The sequence below is a fragment of the Oryzias latipes genome, chromosome 18 (assembly GCF_053564925.1).
Source record: "Oryzias latipes strain Hd-rR chromosome 18, Olatipes_Hd-rR_3.1".
Taxonomy (NCBI): domain Eukaryota; kingdom Metazoa; phylum Chordata; class Actinopteri; order Beloniformes; family Adrianichthyidae; genus Oryzias; species Oryzias latipes.
Genome location: NC_136254.1, coordinates 26,584,752 through 26,608,547, shown reverse-complemented (window position 1 = coordinate 26,608,547; position 23,796 = coordinate 26,584,752). Strand labels below are relative to the sequence as shown.

The window sequence follows — 23,796 nt, the reverse complement described above, 5'->3', positions numbered from 1 at the left end:
GGCAAACTTGTTTTGGTCGCGTACGGCTAACCTTTACGTGTTTGTGCTGATGCTTCAGGCTGAGGTGCTTGTACGGCGCGCGTTGGCTCGCATTCAGCTCCGTGTAAAGTCAGCAACATTTTTTTTACCCCCCTCTACCCCTCATCTCTCCTCCCCCGAGCTCTCTTGTCAAGGCTTGCCACTCACCTGACACAGCTCTGTTAAATGTAAAGAAGTACTGACGCTAGCGCTCACCGAAACAGATGTGTCAGGCTCACATCTGCATCTGTGTCGAAGCCGTCGCTCATTACCAACCGCTCTCCGGGCCCTTCTCAGCGGTTTGATATCTACTTCCGAGGGCAGGATGTGTGCCTTTTGTATCCGGCCGTGCCAAATGCGCGTCAGACGTCACGCTTTCATGTCTTAAGACAGTTTCTGTAGCTATCATCTGTTACAGCGGCGAAACATCGCAGACTCCGTGGGGTGGTATTAAGTGGGATGAATATAAAGTCCTTCCTGCAGCGGTTTACATGCACAGAAGCGCCTGATTCATGCGGTACACTCAGGGTTCGGGCCGTTGCTTCTGCACTGTTGCTATCTGCTTTGGAAAACAACAACAGTGCGTTTTGCTTATTTATTGACTCCGTGGTGACATTGCAGACGAAGGCTTTTCATTAATCTCGTAAGGATTTGCTGCGCCGCATTAAATTCAACAATACCACAAGACAACCCCCCCAAAAAAGACCCCCATGAGCCACAAGTCCTCATGTTTCTATTGAAAATGCAAAAAAATAAAAAACTTGGAAGCTGCAACGTCACGCACATCTGTGTCCAATTTTCTACGTGCATGTCGCGATGTGTTGCTAAATGAGAAACTGGCATGTGACGGAACGGGTGTTATGTAGCGCGTGTCTGATCGTGCACAGACAAAAGGGGACTACAGTCCCCCAAAGTAGGTCAGCATCCTCCCGAGTGCACATTCCCAACACTCTGAGTGAATCGCACACACAATGACAATGTGGTGAACGTCTCGACTTAAGCTTTCCCCCAGCTGCAGAAACACTTCCCTGGCAACATCTGGCCTTGTCTGCCGAAAACGACTGCGTTGGGCTGAGTGTTAAATAGCTTAAATGCCAAATTATTTACAATGCGTCAACCACTTAATCTAGTCCTTAAAGATGTGCTTTCCTTAGGGGCATTTCTTCCATTTCGACTAATGATTCAACAGCTTGTCCGTTTGATGTTAACATTTCTCGTGACGGTTAATCGGCGGAGCAGAAGGGGCCGATCTGACGGCTGTGGTTTCTCGAGATATTGGCAGATACAACTTTTTAGATCATTGGATTCTCCCCTCTCCACCATTATCTTCTCCAAATCTCGTAACCCTACTGAGGACTAACATCAAAGATGTACAGAAATGCCACCACTAGAAAAGAGAAATCAATGAAAAACTTGAAAGTGGCGATAAATTATTAGACGGATGGGTGCACGAAACCATGCAAAAAGGCTCTTGATGATGATCCTGCAAAATGTATTTGTTCTAAAAAGAATGTCCGACTTTTAGTCAAGGTTTCCTTTCAGTGGATGCTGGCTTCATCCAATTAGTCAAGAAGCTCTATGGTGTTTGATTATTATCTGATGTGGCGCTAAATATAAAGGAGTGAAAATGCCAGGTGATCGTCGGATATGTCGACAGGACCTTCAGCGTTAATCAAAAAAGGTCAGGAGGGTCAAGAAGATCAATGTCCATAACAAGACCTGGTATCAGCCACTGCATTTGATTAGATTTGCCTGGATTTGCCTCCATTTGGGTTTCATTTAAGCTAACATTTCCTTCTAAAAATTAAAAAAGTTGAAAGTAACTTTTTTACCCCCTCTCTATGCTGTATTCCTCACACAAAAAAGCTACAGTTTTGCCCCCTTCAGAGGTCTGACTGAAAGCAGCTGACGGCTCTATTCTGATTTAACTTTAGGAGCACATGTTGTGGCATGACAGGAACCGAACCAATGTTAAGCCGTTACAGAACGTCCCAGAGTAAAACGAGAAAAATAGCTAAGAGGTTAACGGGTTTAAGGGTGTCCCAAGCACAGGACTATTTAAGCCCCACATGCTTCCTCTGATGGTCTCTATTTACACTCAGCAGTGATTTCTGAAGACGTCTGACAAAGTCTCCTCATCCCTGTCCTTTGGCCATTAAATTAAAACCAGTGATGTCCGAGAAGCACATTGTAATCAGAGCTGGATGGTTTAGGCGCTGCCACCTTCCAAGGATATGGTAGCAAAAAAAACAATTCAATTAGCCCCAAATCTCCCAATAATGATTTAAGCCATATCAAATTAGCCTTTATCCGGGCCATTGCTCCAGTCCCACATCGAAATTTCACCCAAATGCGAAAACCCTCAGACCAACACCATTGACCTGTTTTAATCTGAATTTAAATGACTTAATTTACTTCTCCCTGAAGAAAACAAAGGAACAAATCATCAAAGCAACAAAAAAACCTCAAATTAAGGTTTTTTCTGAGAAAGTAGCAGGAAAAAACAAGACTTTTTGTACTCTGTTTTCATAATTTTAACCAAAAAAAATTCTTTTTTTTTCCTTTTTCACTTATAAAAGCAAAACAGATAAAAACGTTGACACCGCCTAGCAATAATGTTAAGACGGCAATGGATGTAGCCAAGAAGCGCACAAAGAAAAACCCAGAAATTTACTTGAAAACATTTTTAAAAAGTGTTATAAAAAGTTTGTGACCCTGCTAATTAGTGAGATAAAAATAAAAACCAAATGTCAAAGACAATGTCAGAATCTGGCATTTAAAACACAAAAACAAATAAATTGGGTATGGCTTCAAACTAAAACTATAGCAAAAGAGGAGGATTTTTGTTTTCTTTTTGCCAACAATGTTTTTGTGAGGTTAAGGTCCCACTCCAATCATCTTTGATCTATTTTCAGTGTTCCTAGTAGTCTTTCAATTGTGATTTTGCCGTTTTAAGCAACAACTGGAAAAAAAAAACAGTTGTTTTATAGAACACACAATATTCCCATACTATGAGACACACATAATTTGTTTTCAAAGATTTCAGTGTGCCTTAGATATGGATTAATTCTGGTGGTGCCGCTGCAAACATGGTCGGGTATAACCGTTATTATGCTAACGCAGCTAACATGTAATGTTGTCAGACTGTTTTTAGAGATTGGTAATTAGCATTGTTAAGGTAACATTTGTTTTAAGAGTATAACTCTGTTTTTTACTTGTTGCAAACAAGGTTGGTAGTTACAGGCAATGCTAACTAGGCTAACCAAGCTAGCGCTAACCCAGTTAATGCTTCTAACATGGCTAACATGTAGCGGTGTTAGACTGTGTTTTTTTTTTTTTTTAATTGTTACTATTAAGGTTGGGAGTTAGCGAAGTCACAGTACAGTTCGTATTAGCGGAATCAATCAGTTTTTTTTTACTTATTGCAAACAGGGCATTAAAAGTATTGTGAATACGCTAAGAGTGCTAATGCTTCTAACAGGGCTAACCAATAGCGTAGTTGGACTGTTTTTTTTTTTCTTTGTGTATCCAACAAGGTTGGGAGTTGGTGTAGTGACACAGTAATGCTTGTTTTTGTAAGTGTTGCAAACAAGGTTGCGAGTTATGGGTTTTGTGAATACGCTAACTTTTCTAACGTAGCCAACGTGTAGCGTGATGGTAACGAGTTACTTTTAACGCAATTGATAACTATTGACAGACTTATATCTGGCTCTTGTGTCTTCCTTAATGTAGCTTTTAGTTCCTATATATGACGTAAGTTTCAAAATAAACTATTTATTGACTGCCTTCCCTTTAGTGCAGAAAAAACTGAAGTTTCTGCAGAGCGACAGTAGTTTATTAGAAAAGTACCTCTGAGTTGTATGTAGGACCATTAGGGCGGAGCAACCACGCCCCTCTTCCCTCCCTGTTACTGAGAGCTCTCTGTTTACACTCTATTCTGCTAGTCTTTAGCCCCTCACAACCCCAAGCTAAGATTACCAGAGCAACAAAAGTGGCAGCAATATTGGAGCCATCCAACTGTACAGTTTTGAGCCAGATGTCAACTCAGACATGGAAAACATAGACGTACATGAATCTAGCGAAATTCTACTGATATATGTCCTCCATTATCAGAAAAATGGTACAAGTACTTGTTAAAAACACACTTTTCATCGGAGCTGGTTCTTTGAATCAATCAGTTGATACTTTATTAGGCCAAACTTACCCAGTGCGGCCGGTGCAAAGAGGCTGGCGAGGACGAGCAGGCGTACGGTCCACATGGCCTCCTTTTCTCACCGCCCACTGCTGAAGGGCCCAGTAGAGCTCAGTAGTAAGTCTTTGCCGTGGTAAATACCCACGTTGGGTGCTTCCTATGTGGCACTGTTTCCTCCAATGCGCCACCGCTCCCACAAGACCTCAATTATTGTCACGCCGATTGCAGATGCTTTCCAAAATCTGCCAAAGAACAAAGAGAGAAGCGAAATGCGTTAACTGAGCAGAAACGAACGTGCTTCAGGAGCTCCGGGAAATGCGGCAATTCATTTCTTTTTATCCAAGGGAACAATAGGAGTCTTGTGTTTTTAGTAAAGAAAAACAGCAGATGGATGCGCTGTGGCTTTATCATCCGCATGCACCGTCCTTATGGCATTGTGGGTTTCAAGTTGTCACCAAGTGGTGTGGTTGCAAGTTGCTCAATCTCCAGTCAGCCACGCTCAGCCCGGGTGTGATCAACCAAACGCGGAGATGCTGTGAACCACAAAATGTATTTTTGGGTAATCTGTTGTTGTTTGCTTATCTGAGTGTTAACTCCCCCACCTTACCGACAAATCACTCCCACAGAGAAACAATGAGGGAGTGATGAAGCAGGCACTGCTTGGGGCTTCGGAGTATGGGCACGGACGTGCGCGCCATGCTTTTCTACGTGCGTGCACAAGTGTGCTCCTCATCCTTTGGAGCATTCTTGCGAGGCCCCCTGGTAACTCGCTAAGAAACATGTTTTCTTTGTCCTGTGTGAGTGCCACAACTGCACAGTTTGAGTGTTTGCAGCCATACATTTTGGTTCCCATTTCCAGTTTCTGCAGGATCTGTTGCTGAAATCTTTAACTAAGTATAGACAAGCGGGAGGATGGGTATGGACTTACATTCCTTGGGCATTTCTAACACAATAGAGGTACGTTTTGCTAGTGCAAGAGAACATTTGGGCATTTGTAAGACAAATTCACAGAAATATTTAGCTAAATTTGAAATCTGCCCTTGTGTACCAATTGGTGATGTGCATATTTCCCTATCACATGAGTCAATACGCTGTATCTGTATTTGTGATCCACAAATCGATACATAAAAGATGCAACGAACTTTGTGGCGATACGATACAGTCCAATTCTTATAATGGATTCAATCTAGATATTTATTATTTTTTTGGTGTTTAAAACTCTAAAGGAAAATGAATTTTAACAGAGAAACTTGCTTTTTGTCTTACATGCACTTGTTTTTTGAAGCAATAAAACAACCAAACACCGGACAATATTTTCATGGACCGGCCTGTACGGAAGTTACAGAAGTTGGCGTTACTTAACTTTATTCATACACTAGCTTTCATGTAGAATATGATATTGAATTTCCTTCATAACTGTCAAAGTGGAAGTTACAAAAATCGGACGGCAACTTCAGTCTCGTCCAACTTTAAGGCTGCGACGATAAATTCAAAAAAGTCACCAAAACTAGAATTTTCTAAATATAACGATAATCGTGAATCCACCATTTAAGCAACTTTATTAGCACCGTCTTTGTAACATTAGACAGTCTGTTGCTGATTAATATGCATTATTATCATATTGTTGCAATAAATCCATCTTAATTGCTCCTCCATGATCAATTTTTAAAAAGTTGAGTTTTCTGTGTATTGAAAAGGACGTCACTACCAAATCCAACTTCCTGATTGGTCAAAGTTCATCCTAGTGTAACTTTCAATGGCTGCGCGTTTTGTACATAGAGCCCAAAAACATTCTCTAAAACTTGTGTAGTAAGGCGCAAACACAAGACTTTTGAACGCAGAAGCACGAAAAGTACATATCAGCACATCTACATAGACCTTTCATTGAAAGTGGTTGTTGATACGACCACTTTGTGGCTAAAAAATGATCGAAGCGTTAGGATTTGAAGCTGGAGCAGTGTTTTCCAATTCCGCAGACCTCTTTTGTATTTTTAAAAAAATGCTCTTCGTTTTCAATTGTTGACGCAGGTTTGTTGTCTGTCTAGTTATCCATCCGTCTGGCATCTGCAATTAATAAAACAAGAACAAATTTAGTTAAAGAAATGTACCAAAGTGGGGTAAAATACTGAAAAAAACAAAAAAAACCTGCTGTTCTTGTTGGTTTAGTATTCTACTTTCGGATGAGATTCAGCAGATAATCCATGTAAACCTGTATCATGTTATTAAGGTTAAGTCAGATTTAGTGCTCCGCCCATCCAAACCCTTCTATTATCCTCTATCAGACATGATCTGCTGCACGCACATAATCTCCGTAAAGTGATACCAGTCAGAGAGTTTGCATATCGCTCTGTCTGTGCAGAAGCATCAGGACCATTATTGCAGCAATTAGGACACCCATACCCCACTTACTATTGCAGGGAGATCATCTCTGTGTGGTGCTGCAGACGATTTAGTCACAAAGGGTCAAAACACCTGCATGACATCAGAGGACACGCCGCTCGGGAAGCTAAAAAAAAAAAACACCCCACCAAACCTCAAGTCATGTCTCTATCAGCTTTTCCATTGGAAAATTGGCCCGTCCCTATCACAGGCTCTTAACCCTAACTCAAAAATCCAAGATTAAAATCATCTAAATACGCGTAAGCAGAGCGCCGTGTAACATCAGGAGGGTTTGGTGTGCTCATCAGCTCTGTCTTGGCAGATGTCCAGATGCAAATCTTCTGCACGGCGATCTCATGTTTGTTGGCAGAAGTTAAAATAGTACCAGAGTACGTGATCAAACCTGTTTTTCTGTATGAAACTTTTTTTAATGTTGAGCTTTGACAGCTGGAAGAGAATAAACTCAACAACAAATGGAGACGTGGCTCCCTTGACGGTGTACGTTTTATTCTGAGAATAATCACTTCTAAACGTGCGGTCTAAGCGGCAAATTGGATGTGAAGCGTTGGACTTGTTTTTTTTTTAAAGGGGTGGGAGGACTGCAAATGAAAAGCAGGAAGACTTTTTCTGTGGGAGAAACGATGAAAGCCAATTCTATGGAGAAACAGGCAGACTGTGTGTTAACACGTGTACATCGCGGAGCTCTGCTACTTCTTTAAGCCTTAACCCTTGTGCTATCTTGTGGGGTCAAAATGACCCCACCCTTACATTGACGTGTTCTCCCTACCATGACAAAGGTGGAGAGGATTTTATGTAATCCATGGACACCGGTGAAGATCACAAATCATTGAAGAAAAAAGGTTCAGAGCACTGTCTAGTGGGTCTAGATGACCCCACTCCCAGTGTTAAAGTGCCTAGGATAGCACAAGGGTTAAGGGTGTATTCAGATCTGGTTAGCTTTAAGTGAACCAGAGTTTGTGCTCTCTGACTCATCTTTCACGGTGGTCTCGGTTCGTTTCTTATCAGACTGAGCTCCAGTTTGCTCCAGTCTGAATACACTCAGAGCAGAACAACTGGACTAAAACGGCCACCGTAACCGGGCCATTATGAGACGTGAACAGAATAGGAACGTAGCAACCATGACAATGAGACCCAGCAGCTCATTGAAATATATTCGGATGAATGGAGGCTCAATAAAACAGCTTTTAACGTGATACAAATTGCTGCTCACACTGTTTTTCCAACCACCTCTGTCATAAAAATATGTACCAAAGTAAAAAGTGTTGTACCTGACGTTGATATAGACGTTCAAAATTGGTCAGCGAAATATAAAGTGAACTATCCTGACAAGGAGTTTAAAGTACAAGAGTTCCACTATTCTGTGCATAACACAAGGTTCAGAACTCGGTCCGGACCAAACTGAGCGGACTCATCTGGACTAACAAACCTTTCCAGTCTGAATACACCCTTAGTCACAACTGCCCTTACGGGTGAACCAGCTCAGTGGTCTTGTGGTAGAGTGTCCGCCCTGAGACTGGAAGGTTGTGAGTCATTCCAAAGACTCATACCAGTGACACTCAGCATTGAGGGGTTGGATTGGGGTTCCCAAGTATCTGGAGGACGCCTGTGTCTGCAGCTCACCGCTCCCTGAGGGGATGGGTCAAATGGGTCGACAGCTAATAGGACGCTGACTTCAACAGCGTAGTTTGTGTAAACTTTCTACAGGTGTCCTACGGGCACGCCATCATCACCTGCACACCCCGCACCCAAGGCATTTGGACGTGCTCAGTAAGGAGCTAGTACACGCACTTTACTAAGGCACCTCATGACAGCATCCCCCACGTCTTTGCAAATACTTTACAATAGACTACCAACACGCACAATAATCGTACGGTCCATTTTTTAGGGCATCCCTTAAGGTGGCCATCCAAGCCTCACTTGCGCTCTCTGTAAGATGTGTCTAAGGCTTTAGGTGATACTTTGGAATTGATAGGCAATGTGGCCAAACACAAAAAAGTAAACTAGTTTTCTAACCCAAAGAAAAAAAGCAAAACAATAAAATTCATATTTATGAGAAGGTTTTGGAAACGTTTTAATAGGAGGGCAAAGAGATACTCTGACAACTGGCCTTGTACTCCAGAAGGGGTCTCATGATAAATTATGGAGCTGACGTTTCAAAGGGTTCATGTTCTCAGACTACAGAGATTGAGGAGAACTCTCTTGGATGAGCCGGCCAACATCCAAAAGACCTCTTTACAGCAACCTTTTCTGATAAATACTTTTGTTTTTCCAGTATTGAGCCAGAAAAGACTCCCCATGTCTAATTAGTCGCCTTTTTTTTTCTCTATCTAAAAGTGTTGGATGATATTGGCATTGACTGATGACATAATAATGCCACGAATACAAACAAACAAACAAAAATCCATCCTTGAAACGGTGTTGAAGACATTTAGTGGAACTGTGACATTTCACTCTCAGAAGCTATAAAAGATGTTTTTTCTTCTTCTTCTCTCCTACTGTAAAACACCTCCAGCTAATCCTGACATTGATAACGTGCCCAATGCTTCTCGAACTGGGTGAGACCCAGAAGTGTTATTTTCTAATTAGGCAAGCTGTGTTCACAAAAAAAAAAGAAAAAAACACCTGAACATAAGAAAAAAAAACAGAATATCAAGAAAGGAAAACTCAATTAGTTAACTATGAAAAAAAATGTTTGGATGTGCCATCAAGAGCAATTTCACTTGTGGAAAAATTTCCTATTCCTATTTGCTTCTCTCTCAAAGTACTTGATAGTCAGAAGTCAAATTGCGATTGGTGGTTACACATTTTTAAATGTAGAATTAGTAGTTTGGCAAATATGAGGTAACGAACACACCCAATAACAGAAAATCCGAAAGGCATATATGAGCAAATAACTCCCCCATCAGGAAAAAAAGATGTATATGTGAGCCAGGGATCCCCCGATTATCAAGAAAAGCCTATATGAGCCAATGGCAGCCCCCCCCTATTAAAAATAAATAAATTAAAGGCATTTATGAACCAATGATCCCTCATGTCAGAAAAAAATGCATATATGAGCAAGTAACATCCCCAATTATTAAAAGAACAATTAAGAGCCAATGACCCCCCCCATCCATCAAAAAAGGGCTATATGAGACAGCGACCCCTCCCCCATCATCAGACAATTCAAAATACCTACATGAGCCAATAACCCCAATCATCAAATTAAATTTTTCTTTTTTTTAATTAAATTTGAAAAAGGCATATTTGAGCAAATAACCCCTCCCATCAGAGAAATATATATATATATATAAGCCAGTGCCCCCCCCCCTCCCAATAATCAGAAAATCCAAATTTCATATGGTCCAATGACATCCCACCCCCACCATCTTTCTTTTATATTGGTTCCATCTCTGAATGGTTTTATGTTTTGGTGGACTATAAAGAAAGAACCCACATGGAATTATTTTTCTTGGACATACTGATCCCATTCCCTCCCACAGACATGTCTTCACGTGTCACTTCCTGTTTCCAGAACCTAAAAGACGATTCTAAATCATTTTCATGTATTCCACACAATTTCACTGCGACAAATGTGAATCAGGATTATCTGATGGGCGGGGCGGGGGGGGGGGGGTGCGGGGGGGGGCACTAAGTATGATGTTACCAGTCATGCCTGCTTAAAGGCCCCCCCCCATTCACTACCACCCACCAAACACTGTCAAACGAAGTGGGGATCACATTGCCGGGTTAAACGCCGTGTCTCTGATTTTCGACTGTTTCGTGTCCAGATGCTTATCACACCCGGCAGGGAGGGCTTGCTAATTTTCATGAGGCAGACAGTGTGTGGATGCAAATGAAGCGTTTCACACAAAATGAATATCAATTCAAGAATGCTGTCTGCATGCACGCCGATGGATGAGCGCTCAACTCAGACATCTGAGGAGGAGAGGAGCTGAGATCATTAAAAGACACACCATATTTAGATTTGAAACTTTCCTACAACTTCGATGCTCATCGTTAAAAATAAAAAAGTGCCAAAAAAGTCTTATGCTATGTTCACACTGGCTTGGGCAACGCATATTTAAGCGACTACTTTAGGTCTACATTTAAAACTCCTGCATTCACAAATTTTTCGACTCTACGTACAAAACGTTAAAACACAAATTACAAATTACAAATTAAACCAGTTCAACTTTGACCAATCAGGGATTTAGATTTGGTAGGGACGTTCTTTTAAAGTCATAGAAGTACCAACTGTTTGAAAATTGACCATGGAGAAGAAAATATTAATTGTGGTTTGTGTCCGGACAAAATTATGACACAAAGTCTTTCTTGTATCGGAAGAAAGCTGTGAGAGAACAAGTTTGGAACAAATTTTGTGAGAAAATTGCCCCGCTTTGACATTTTGCATCAAGCCTCTTCCAACTGTGAGTACATGTGCTAGCATCGGGTAGCAACAGTCCTGTGTGAACGCCGTATCCTAATAACCTTCGTTCAAAAATGCCTTGACCGCGCATGATATGTTTGGCCCTGTGTGTACAGCATCACAATGTCAACATAATGTGGTTTAACCAGGTATCACGTTTGATACATGTATTTCTGAGACCCCTATCTCCAAACTTTCCTTAAAAACCCAGAGAATAGAATGTTTTCCAGCTGTTTTCCACCATGTAGTTCTCCATCAGTTCACTAGGGGCAACAGAAGGGGTCATTTCAAAATGGCTGCCTTCATTGTTTGTTTGTTTCCCTTTCGGCTTTTCCCATCAGGGGTCGCCACAGCGAACGAGTCGCATGGTAAACTTGGCAATGTTTTACGCCGGATGCCCTTCCTGACGCAACCCTCTCAAAGCAACCGGGCTTGGGACCGGCACAGAAGCAGAGAGGGGAACAGGGAGCAGCCCGGATTCGAACCTGGGTTTCACGGACGGAAGGCGCCGCAAACCAGCACGAGCTAAATCGGCTCCCAAAATGGCTGCCTTCATTAAATCTTAAAAACCCTTTTGGCGGGAAAGGTTTTAAGCTACTTTATAAAACTTTAAGGTGAGAATAACTCATGTGTTATCATTCATTTTATTAAATGACTACTTGCTGTATTGAAAAAATACAAAATTAGTTGATAATTATTTCTTTATAATACATTTACACCATGTTAAAATCTGGTGTATTGATTTGAGACAGTGGGTTTTTCCTGAACAGTCATGTTACTGTTTTGCATCTTAAGCTAACAGTCTATCTATATACTATTAAAAAATAAACATCAAAGGGTTTGAAAAACATCTGAATTCCTATGAATTTTATTTTCTGTCAGTTATTTGATGTAGTGGGCTTTACATGGTTAAGAATGAAGTGGGTGGAAAAACTAAAGGTAAGTGGAGAGTTTCATCCTCCAAAGTGAGTGTCTCCCCGGAGCTCGACATCGTGAGCAGCAATGCGTTCACTCATAGAATTGCTTTTCCACATGGGACCCCAACACAGCTAGCCGGTGACAGGCAGATAATAGTGCTAACTTTAGCCTACCCAGTCCCTGAATGCTCCAATATGATAGGCTTGTTGACTGTGACTGATGGCAAAGGTGAAATAATGGAGCCGGACAGCCCTTTTGGAGAAACACACAAAACACCTCTCAACTACAAGACAATGGCAACACAATCCATTAGAGAAAATGATTTGCACACACCAAAAGATGCTAAAACCAAATTACCATTACAAATATTTACTCGGACATGTGCACACAATAGGAATGGCTTGCGTTCCCCATATGGGAGAGAAATTAAAGCGCAGCGGCCTGAGCACACACGCAGCCGGGTGAATAAATGCAGATGGATTCATCGCTTTAAGTCGGAGCAAATCTGCCCTGAGACAGTTCTCCATTATAATGCAAAGCTCCGACGCAACCCACTTTCAGCGTCTTCCTTCTTTGTATGCGCTCCCTCTTCTTCTCTCCCAGCATATCTTGACTAATGCAGCACAAATAGATCTCAAACAAAAGGAGAAGGGACATGAGGAGGCGGGGTAATAAGCAGGACAGGGAAGGATAGGGGAGGGGGGGACGAAAGAGATAGATAGACTATCAAAAATCTAGTGAGAAATGTAAAAAAGGATGCTTGAGTAAAGCAATGAGACATGAACGAAAGACACAGATGGGACATTTTGCAACGTATGGCCGTCATTAATCGGTGTTTGATTAGATCCAGCGGGGAAGAACTTCCATTACGCTGCCGTTATCGCCAAGGCTAGGGTGGATTCGTAGCCATGACAACCTTACCTACTGGCCATCAATCACCTACCAGGAACAAATGGCATGCACCGGAAAAATATGGCAAGTCAATAAGTTGCCAAGATTGACTTAAGATGTGAACAAAAAGGCAGCACGCTAACGACAACAGAAGAATTCAATATTCCCTTTTAATAAAACACAATCTCATCAGAGAATGCATTTGTCAAATGTGAGTTTATAGCACAGCGCTGTGGAATTGACCTAAAGGGGAATAGTATGGATGTTTATAAGCTATGAAAATTTTAATTTTCCCATCGCAAGAGTTACACCCTACCTATACCATGGTCCGGGTGAAAAGCTTCTTGGAAGTCCAGAACCCTACCACTTGAAAGCAGAGTGCACGAAACCTGTCAATCATACGTTTTGAATGTTGAGGGCAATAGGTACTTTTATTGAGGCATCTGATTGGTCAGTTTATAACTGGAATGACTTGCACTTGAGTAAATTTGAGTAATAGTTGTTTATTTCTCTGTACAAGTCTATGTGATTTTGGCTTCTTGGAGCCAGTGGGTGCTTCCTGTTTGGAACATATTGGGGGGTGTGGTCACTCAGTCCAGTCCTCGTCTACAGTCAATGGATCTAATTCTTCATAACTGAGCTCAACGCATGGTAGGGCTATTTAGGAACCTGGGACATGTGAGTGAAAGATTAAAAAGATTCGCAGATAGCGTAAACTGAAGAGCTACGGAATGTCAATGAGAGCGTTATTTAAGTATCGCTGGTGACATCTTGAGTGTTAAAGGGTTAACCTGACAGAAAAATACAATAAAACACCTTTCATGCCAGCTTTTCATGCGTAGAAGCCTAGCTCGTTGTGCCATTACTCCTACCGTTTCGATTTTCTTCATTTGCAGCTCGATCTAATTCTGCAGGACATCTGTTGTCCTTTTATTTCTATATTTGACTTCAGCAGATCGCAATTCCCTTTCATTTTGCAGACACACCAACTACATTTCCACAATGTTCCGATAGACACTACATTCCCGGCCAGATTTCAGTAGGGAGGGAAAAAACAAAAAGAAAAAAACGGGAGAGACCACCATCACAAGCAACGCACGGAAAGACAGTCGTGCAAACAACAGCAATTTTAGTTCAGCATTTGAATCAGGAGTGCAGCAAATTCTAATGTCAATAACGCAGATCCCAATGGTGCATGCATTTCAATGTCATTATCTGATGCTGAGCCCAGTGCATAGAAAATAATGGCATTTTAAAACAAGAATTGCGCAGCGTTTCCAAACCAGGCAAAATGAAATGCACGTCTGCAATGACTACATTATGGCGCATGCGGGCCAAGAAAGGCTTGATGACATGTTAATTGTGCTTTCCATCTGGCGCTGTGCGTCGGTGTTGTTGACCAGAAATTGTCGTGGCATGTCTAGGTAGCGGGATGATTGCGGCCCGAGCAGCCAGAGTGTGTTGTAAATGGCCCGGAAATGAGAGGTAGGACTGCGTCACGAGCAACCGCAGCGGTTCAGGACCGCTGGGAATTTCAATGGGCTCCACCTGGAATGCACTCACATGTCAATTAGACAGTGAACAGGAAAGGAAGGGGTTCGCTAAGGGTTGGGGTGTCTGTCGACAAGTGAAGGATGGAGATGTCCGACTGTGTGGCTTTGCACATAATTTGCCCATGAATGTCCAGTTTATACCTGTCAAGCTCAAGAAGCAGCACAGATTTCGTTAAAGACTCACTTTGATGACAATCTGGTTTTGGTGTTTTAACATGTTCTTATGGCATTTCTTTGACAATGAAGAACATAAAGAGAATTACTATATCTGCTGCACTATAGGGCGAACTTAAAAGCATTATTTGTTTAAAAAAAGACTATAGTGTGATTTACAATCCTGAGCGCCTTAACTCTGGATTAAATCTGGTTGTGTTTACAGATGTCGAAGCGATTTTGAGAGGTACGCAGCGCTCTGTCATCATGTCCGTCTGTCCACAAGTGGGTAAACAAGGCTGGGTGTTATTATACATATGCTAACGCGGCTAACGTGTAGCGGTGTCGAATGATGTTTTCATTACGTGTAACTAACAAGGTGGGAGCTAGCATAGATGTTTTAGCCGTATTGCTGTTATACGCGTTGCAAACCAGTTTAGGTCCTTTTGTGAATATGCTAATGAAGCTAATGTGTAGCGTGTTTTTTGGCGTGTTACCAAGAAGGTTGAGAGTTAGCATAAACGCAGTATTGTTTGTTTTATGGGTATAAGTCTGTTTTTTAGGTGTTGTAAGCAAGTTGGGAGTTACAGGTATTGTTAAATACTTTAATGTAGCTAATTCTTCTAATGTCGCTATCGTGTTGCGGTATCGGACTGTGGGGTTTTTTAGGTGTTACTAACAGAGTTGGCGGTTAGCGTAATCACAGTAACATTTATTTTAGCGGTATAAGTCTGTTTTTTTATGTGTTGCAAATAAGGTTGGGTGTTTTTGTGAATATGCTAACACAGCTAATGTGTAGCAGCGTTGTACTGTGCTTTTTTTTATGTGCCACTGTCAAGATTGGCAGTTAGCATAGTTATAGTAACGTTTGTTTTTGTGGCATCAGTCTGCTCTTTTACATGTTGCAAATAAGGTTAGAAATTACAGGTACTGTGAATACGGTAATGCGGCTAAGGTGTTACAAACAAGTTCTTAAGTTACTATGAATGCAGTTATTAAAGTCTGACGGACTTATCTGTGACTCTTTTTTCTCGCTCAATGAGCTTTATAGTGAGGTACGCATATATAAAACAATAAAACTATGTTTTAAAAAAAAAAAAACCTCTAGTTTTTTTATTTTGGCATAATCAGAATTAAAAAACCATTGGGAACACTTAAAGAAGATAAAAAGATGACCGGACTGGGTCTTTAAACTGCCTCCAAAAAAAAAGAATCTTCTAAATTGGGTATTGACAAATATATGGAAACTTTTGTAGCTCAACTGGAAACACTTGACCACTTTATGCAGCCCTAACTTTTAACCTTTAAGTTAACTGCTCTGACTTGTTATAGTGGGAAAGTATTGATATGAAAGTGTAAATCTGTGCATCTGTTCTTTTTTTACTTTAATTTACAGATTGTAAAAACTTGACTAATTTGACTAGATAAACATTCAGATTATCATCCAACAATCCAGGAATTCCAAAAATGTGTTGGATAGCAGTGTTTCTGTTGAGCAACTTCACACGTATTCCTCAACGCCAATCAAAGTTAATCTTCAACCAGTGTTGACATGGCAACCCATCATCACGCATTCAGTCATCTGCTGCTCCCCATCCATCATTTCTCTTTAAGCCGCTTTGGCCTGATTGATGGTGAACCAGCGTGACTCGGTCTTTGAAATGAATGACTGAGAGATAACGCTCAACGTGGAAAGAATGGGAGGAAAACCCAAAGCAAACACTTGAAAACGTTGTCCAACGGCAGTTCGTTCCTCTGCAGAACCAGACTTTCCCATTTACCTGATGTCTAAAGATCGTCTAAACACAGTTGACAGAAAAGGTCAAAGGGCACCGTGGTGAATTGCTTCGTGGGCTCCTTTTTGTGTCGTCTGGCGACTTTAGAAAAAACGCCGGTTGAAATCTGAGAGAGCCTCTTGTTGAGACCTCGGTGACCTGGCTTTGGACTGATTGATTTGTTAGCAAGAGCTAACTAGAAAATATCTGGAGGTTAACTGCAAGGCTGAATTTTCAACTTCACAGTAAGAAAAAGGGAAAGTGGATACCTATTAGACAATAAAATGTTTTGCTTTTTTTTTGTAGTTCTCAACAGATCATTGTTCAGATCATCATTTGCATCACTTACTGCCCTTTTGTTTCCTGCCTTGCTTAAGATCAAATTACCATACGAGTTGGCTGCTATCATCAGTAATTAGGGAATTGTCTTGTTCTACTGAGCTGCAGCTTCTGACGAAAACAAAAGATGCGCACACAGTCAGTGAACGGCAATAAAACTCTGGAACAGAAAGAAATCTGAATTTTCATAAATAGAAAAAAACAAAGCAACAAACATGAGGACTTTTTTGACACCAGGCTGTTTTTTTAACAGTTAAATTTAAGGATTTCAATTCTGAAATCTGGCCGGGAATGAACAGTTATTATATTCTTAGTGAGTTTGATTGACATTATGTTTATGTTTTTATGATTAATAATTTATTTTAATATTTTTAATATCTTTTTATGATCTTTATATTTAAAATATTATGTATATGTGAAGCAATGGATGGACTTGTAAGTTTCCTCTGGAGTAACAAAGTGCTCCATCTACTCTGTCCATCCGTCCATCTATCACTTAACATGGAAGACCATTGATAATATATATTTCTGACATTAACCTCTAGTGGCTATTTTAGGAACTTAAATATTTGATCTTTTTTGGGTTTGGTTCAAATTTGGGACTACAATTTGGTGCTTGAACGGAACACGTGGTATTTTGTCTTACCACTGTACGTACACGTAACCTGAATTTGACGTCAACCAGGAAGCACCACATGTTGGAGTTACTCTCAAAACCAAAAGGGGTTCTTTTTGTTTATCAAATCGGCTGTTTAGAGGTTGATAGAACTTAAATTTGTACATTTTTTAGGGGTCTGTATTTTTGATTGGCCAGCTGGGTGGACCCAGGGTAGAGTTAAGTCATTTCCAAACTTTAGGCTTCAGTTTTAATCAGAGATCATTAAAAAAATTTGGTTTATGCTAATGAGATCCCAGTATCTAAAATAAATCATTTAACTGACAGCTTCAAGTGCAAATACACAATTTAATCACACCCCTAAATTTCTGTTATGAAGAATCAGCCTGTATAGGTGAAGAGGTCATAAAATGCAGTTTAACACGCCTCCATCTGTCCTTCCTGATCCACCCAATCGCAGTTAAAACTTCGAGTTCTGATGAGTGCAGGGTTTATAGTTACTCTGTAGTCACTTAAAAATAGGATAAACACACAGGCACAGAAATGTCCTCAATTAAAACACCGTGTCACTTGAGAATGAACTGAAGTCTTCTGGACAAGACTTGCACCTACCCGGACAATGGCATCTGTAATCCATCTCGGAGAGAGCCTCTCTGTGGACGATTGTCAGCGGATTTCAGCACTTAGCTCAGTGTGTATTTTTCTGCTCACACCAGTGTTGTGTTCAGGAGCGAATATTCTATGTCAGGCTTGAAATCACCGTTTAGGGAAGTGCTTTAGCGGGTCCTAACGGTAACATTATTACTAACAGTTGATTATTTATTTATTACTGGAACAGGCTGCTGCCCCAATTCTCGACCCCGATTGCGTTTTAAACGACTATTGGTGCTAAACTCACTCAAACAAATGGATTTCTTGTCCGATCGAGTGAGCAGTATGATCTCACAATAACATCCCCCTAAAAAAACAAACAGCTTTTGATCTTCTGTAAAGAAGTTGCCGCTAGTGTTTTAATCATGATAATGCAGTTTTAGCCAAAAATCCAAAAAACAGTGTTCTTTTCTAGGACATAGTTTCTGCAGAGCAGCAGCAGAAATTCACCTCTGAGTTGTGGGCGGTACCGTTAGCATGGAGTAAGTCCACCTCCATTTCCCATCATCCCTTTAACGCATTTTCCCGCTAGCTTACAACGCCTTACACCCCCAACCCAACATTAGCGCATGCAACGAAAATGGCGAGCAAAACTGGAGCGATCCAGCCGCACAGTTTTGAGCCAGACGCTAACTCGGATGAGGAAAACTAAGACGTACGGGGATCCGTTTGTCCACAAGTGGATCCGTCAAAATGGGGTGGAGCAGGGAGCTTGTGGCTTGCCGCATTCCAGATCTATGTGGTCTGCTCCTGATTCACACAGATTTGAATAGAGAAATACTCAGCAATTTTGGGGATAATATTCCTAATATTTGTCACCCATAAAAAAAAAAAGCTACAGGAACATATTAGAAACAGCAAAAACAACATTTTCATTAAATTCTTTCTTTTTTTTATTATTTGTAAAGGGAAGTTTAGCAAACACAAACGGGTTTAATAAAGTGATATGGAGACTAAAAAGAGAGGACGACATCAACACGATGCTATCGACGGTAATTCTGTCAGAGCCTGGCGCAAGACATCCAATCAGGAGAGCACTTGCAGGACGCGGCAGGGGGAGTAACGTGAGCGCAGACACACACAAACACACACACACACATACACAGACGACCTTGCCCTGTGTCACTTGGCTGAGCAGCAGAATGTGTTTGGGTTGGACTCTGCAGGAAACCTCTCTGAGTCTAAAAGCAGAGTGCTCCCGCAGGCTGCTACATTATGGCTGGGAGCAGTTTGCGAATGTCAAAGTACAGAAATGCACATTAAACTACACCCTTTTAAAAAAATAAAAGACTGTGATTGGAGCACACAAAATACAGGCTTTCTGGTACTTTCTGAAGCACCGGACGGTCTATGACAGAGAGGAGCGTCAGTCTCTGAGCAAAAGTCTATCCTAGAGTTCCATAACTCCAAAATCTGTGCTCTTTCTGTCCGTTTCCATCCCTATAAAAACATTTCAAATGACGTCACAATCCAGACGTCTGATTCACGTCCAAGTCCTAATTGCTTTCCGGTGTAATTTTATTTGTCCGCTTACGCCGCACAACCGCAAACACAATTCTATCTACGCCCCCTCAGAATGCCTGAATAGAAGTAGGTAATTAGGTTTGATTTTGTCGGGTGCAGCGACCATACATCCAAAAACGTTCTAGCGAAACTCTAAACCCAGCACTGTTAATGAGTCAATGCTGAAACTCAAGACTCCGTTTATCGTGGACTTTCCTGAATCAGTACAGGATACAGTCTTTCGGGTTGACCTATGTGTGGACCAATAACTACATACTGTTGATGGCCATATTGCGCAGAATTTGGCAACTGAGTTGACCTAATTTTGTTGGAACTGGAGATAATCAATTTTCTATGGGTGACGTCACACACACTCAGTCCAGTTCTCATTTATAGTCAATGTAACGGACTGGGAACATCCAGTGCAAACGTCGTCTTCGCCGGATTGTGGCTGGGATCCTCAAAAGGGATGAGGTAGGTTGGGAAAATGGATGGATGGTTAACTGTTTGCACCATTAAAGTTTTGAAATTGAATAACTAATATAGAAGCTTTTAACTCATGAGCATCTACGGCAAGCAAACAAATGTGACTTTTCACTTCGTTTAAACACACTTTCAACTCAATTTTCCTTTAAAAAACAGACATTTTGATACTAACACTCCAAAAAGTCAGTGTTTAACAATAAATTTACCATTTAAAGGAATGTTTTGTTTTACATTGATCAAATTTAACAGTATTTACAGTAGGTGTTTAACCCCATGGGTCGACCTGAGTTCACTTCAAAAGTCTCCAACACCGTCATGATTTCCATTTGAATTCTCGTTTGCTTTAAATGATTAGTATTGGTGTCAAACTATTGTAACCGCACCCAAATCATCTCAGCGCCGTTGTGAAAGCGGCTACTTTCGCGTCAATAGTGATTGTCTTTGATCCGAGACTCCGTCAGACGGCGCAAGATTGTCTCCGTTTCTGGGGAGTCCTGTCAGCCACCTACACGGAGCTGCCAGGAGCTCAGCTGCTGGGGAAATTTCAACCCTCCCGTCCTTTCTCCTTTCATTCTCTTCATTTCATTTTTGTATCAATCTGACACTGGAATGTTATTCAACTTGCACAACGGGCCATCAGGAGCGCGGGGGACTCCTTTAAAGCCAACTCTGAAATGCGATCCTGTCCGCTACCCCTTTCTCAATCCCCTTGAGCCCCGGACCCTAATTTCCCAGTTAAGCAAAGGAGGTTTTTTTTCTTTCTTTCTTTCTTTGACAGTTTCATGAATTCAAAAGGAACCATTTCAGCACCACAGTTTGGTTCTTTTTTTCTTCTTTGCCTTTTGATTTGGACTTGGAGCAGGAGACTCCTCTGGGACTCTCCTCGATTCTGGCACACGATTTCTGGACCAGTTGGTTTCAGCACAGGAGGACGTCTAGATGGCGAGGGTTGGGAGTGTGTGTGTGTGTGTGTGTGTGTGGGGGGGGGGGGGGGGGGGGTTATAGAGTTCTGTGCTGACACCTATCCAAAAACCACAGCTGATGCCTGAGCCCTGAGCCCAGCAAATCTAATAACATCATTGGTGTGAGATACTACTGCTAGATTTACCGATTTTATTACCCAACACGTCCATCCAAAGGACGCTGGTCCAAACGCCACAGAGACGCTTCATTGACAAAAAAAAGTTGGGCCAAAGGTTGTACTAACATTTCTGATTATCAGATTAACCTAAAACGTCCAATAGAGTGGGGGGGGGGGGTCTTCTGTTCAACAATCTGTGACCATCTTGAACTAGAGAGGCGCTTTCAAACCATGCAAAGGCTTCCTTCCATTCACTCCAACCACGTTCCTCTGAAATATTCTTCACGACTCAACATGTTCTGTTAATATCCGATGGTTTTGGTGTGGTCCCATTTAAATTGTATGGATTTCACAGAATTCTGCAGCCAATATTTCTCACAAAGTACACCAGATTATGCATGGTTAGACTGCAGAAGATTAAAAAAAAAATCTTAAAATTAAAAAAATCTTCTTTAAGACAGAAAAATCTGCCATTGGGGTAAGAAAAAGGGTCTTAACAAGATTTCTTATTTTAGGAAAGAAAATCTAGGCACTAAGGCATGTTTTCAATGTTTTTCAATCTAAGATTATTTTCCTAATGAAAAATTTTATTGGCAAGATTTTTTTTCTTGGATCACAAAAAACAAGATTTTAATTTTACTTTCTTAAAATTCCTTTTTTGCAGAGTGCAATGCACTATATAGTCCTAAATGAACTAATTCACACCTGATTGAAAAAAACATCTGCTTAACACAACAGATGTTGCATGACACCATTTACAACTCTCAATGTATTTAAGACTTATTCAAAAAACAAGTGTTAAAATGTCAACATTTCTACACTTTGACTTTATCATGCAACAAAGAAAGAAGCAAGACAACTGAGCAACAGGTTTACAAATATCCAACACTACAAAGTCTAAAAGATTATAGATGTGATAAACCCTACATATTTAATGTATTTATTTCTGAAAAATTCGGAATTTCAAATATCTTACTGGCTTGGCTGCATTTTAATTACTTTTTGATTATTCAACAGCTATTTAAAAAAAGAAATAAAAGTATTTAAAATTAGATTTTTTTTTTTAACAGTGTACAATCGTTTTTCATTGAAAAGTTAAAAAAAAGCTGGAAGTTTTGGAAACTTCTGGAAGCCCAGAAGTTTTTGTAGTCTTTCTAGTTTTTGTAGAAGAAATTTTTTTTTTTTTTTTTTTGAATTTTAAACAATCAAAACAGAAAAAAACTACAAAAGACAGACAAAAGAAATGGATATCTATACATATTAATATCAAACTCATTGGGTCGATTGGTCATCATTTAATTGGAAATGCAGTTTTAGACATTTTAATAAACTTTTTTTTTGGGGGGGTCAGATATCCTGCATGTAACAACATAGGAAAATGATCCCTGCAGGAGGCTGTGAGTTTGAAAAAGAAACCCCCTTGTTTTCAAAGAACTGGACTATTAGGTGACCTATAAAGATAGAAAGTATTGAAATTTGAACCCATAAAGACCTGGAGAATCCATATGAAAATCACACAGTGGATTGCTTTTCATCTTCTTCATTTTTACGTCCTGGAGGGTGATGTCGCCCACAAGTAAGCAGTGTATCAAATGTTGCTGTTCACTTTTGGGCATATCCACAGTGAATCAGCTCTCTGGGATTCAGAGAGGTGATCTGGCAGAGATTTTTTACACCACAGACCAGTCTTGACACGACCCTGTATTTTATCCGGGCTGGGGACCGGCACAGGGCGGAACTCAGACTTGGACCCACTAGTGGCTATATAGTTAGACAGTATCACCAAGGGTCTTGCCCAAGGGCCAACACTGGATAAATGCGCACCCAGGGAATCAAACCCTGATGTGCCATTCCTGTGAGCGGTGTATCAAACGACCAGATTGGCTTTCAGGAAGTTTGGTCGGGTTCAGCCTTCAGGAGAATACTGTGTGGGAAAGCAAACCAAACTAGATGAAGACATGACATTAGTTGATGTTCTGCTCCCATTCAAACCCAATCTAAAGGCCTGTCTTATGGTTATATGATGTATAAGTGCCGTCCTGTTTAACTTATGGAAGTGCCAACCGTTTAAAATTGATCATGTAGCATCTGTACGTGCTGAACGTGCACTACTATTGGGTAGTGGCCGTCCAATGTGAATATCATCTACTAAATGCGCGTTTCTGATTGCATTAGTCTGCTAGCCGGCGCCGTAAAAAGCTCCTAGAAGACCTATAGGTACAAAATCGCCACATCGTTTGTTTACTTTCTGCAAACTTTGAAAACAAAACCTTTGAGGTATCTCGTTAAATGGGGCCTGACATAAACATTGGCAAGATGATTGCTTGCAATGCTATCAAACGTACGCTACACTCAGAGGCTTTACATTTCAGCACCTCCATTATTTACTTACCGTACTTTTTTCTTTGCTGTCTCTGTTTTGACAAATTACACTCGCAGAGTCTGAAAGAACCCCGGCGACGGCTGCAACTGCTGGCCTGTCGTCTGTCAGCCGAGCCCGCATGAACAAACATCCCGTGAGCGCGAATGGCAATCATTTCTGCCCCCGATCGCAGCTGCCTTATCTGCATACGAGCAGCATCTCTCCTGACCTCACAGAACTGCGCAGAGCGGAATCAGGCGACGGCTACAGAGTCCACCCAACGTTCGCATTCCCACGGATAATGCAATTTCAAGATATCGATAGTTGCACAAATTGGATACTGGGAAGGAGGTGGAGATGATAATTAAACTTCTGTTTTAAAAAAACAACAAGCATTAAAGCCAAAGTAGCAACACACTCTTTAGTACTAATTCTGCAATGTCTGATTCA

At 41.0% G+C, this 23,796-nt stretch overlaps 1 protein-coding gene across 22 annotated transcripts in view; it reads right to left on the bottom strand.

Annotated features, from left to right (window-relative positions):
• The window catches only part of LOC101165348 (adhesion G protein-coupled receptor L3), a 315,230-nt gene that overhangs the window by 219,150 nt on the left and 72,284 nt on the right, over nucleotides 1-23,796 (bottom strand). For all 22 annotated transcript variants that reach the window (XM_023948942.2, XM_078936168.1, XM_078936171.1 and 19 more), the window contains one exon: nucleotides 4,223-4,452. In XM_023948942.2, the coding sequence (XP_023804710.1) occupies nucleotides 4,223-4,277 (55 nt within the window). In that variant the 5' untranslated portion in view covers nucleotides 4,278-4,452. The remainder of the gene's footprint in view (nucleotides 1-4,222; nucleotides 4,453-23,796) is intronic.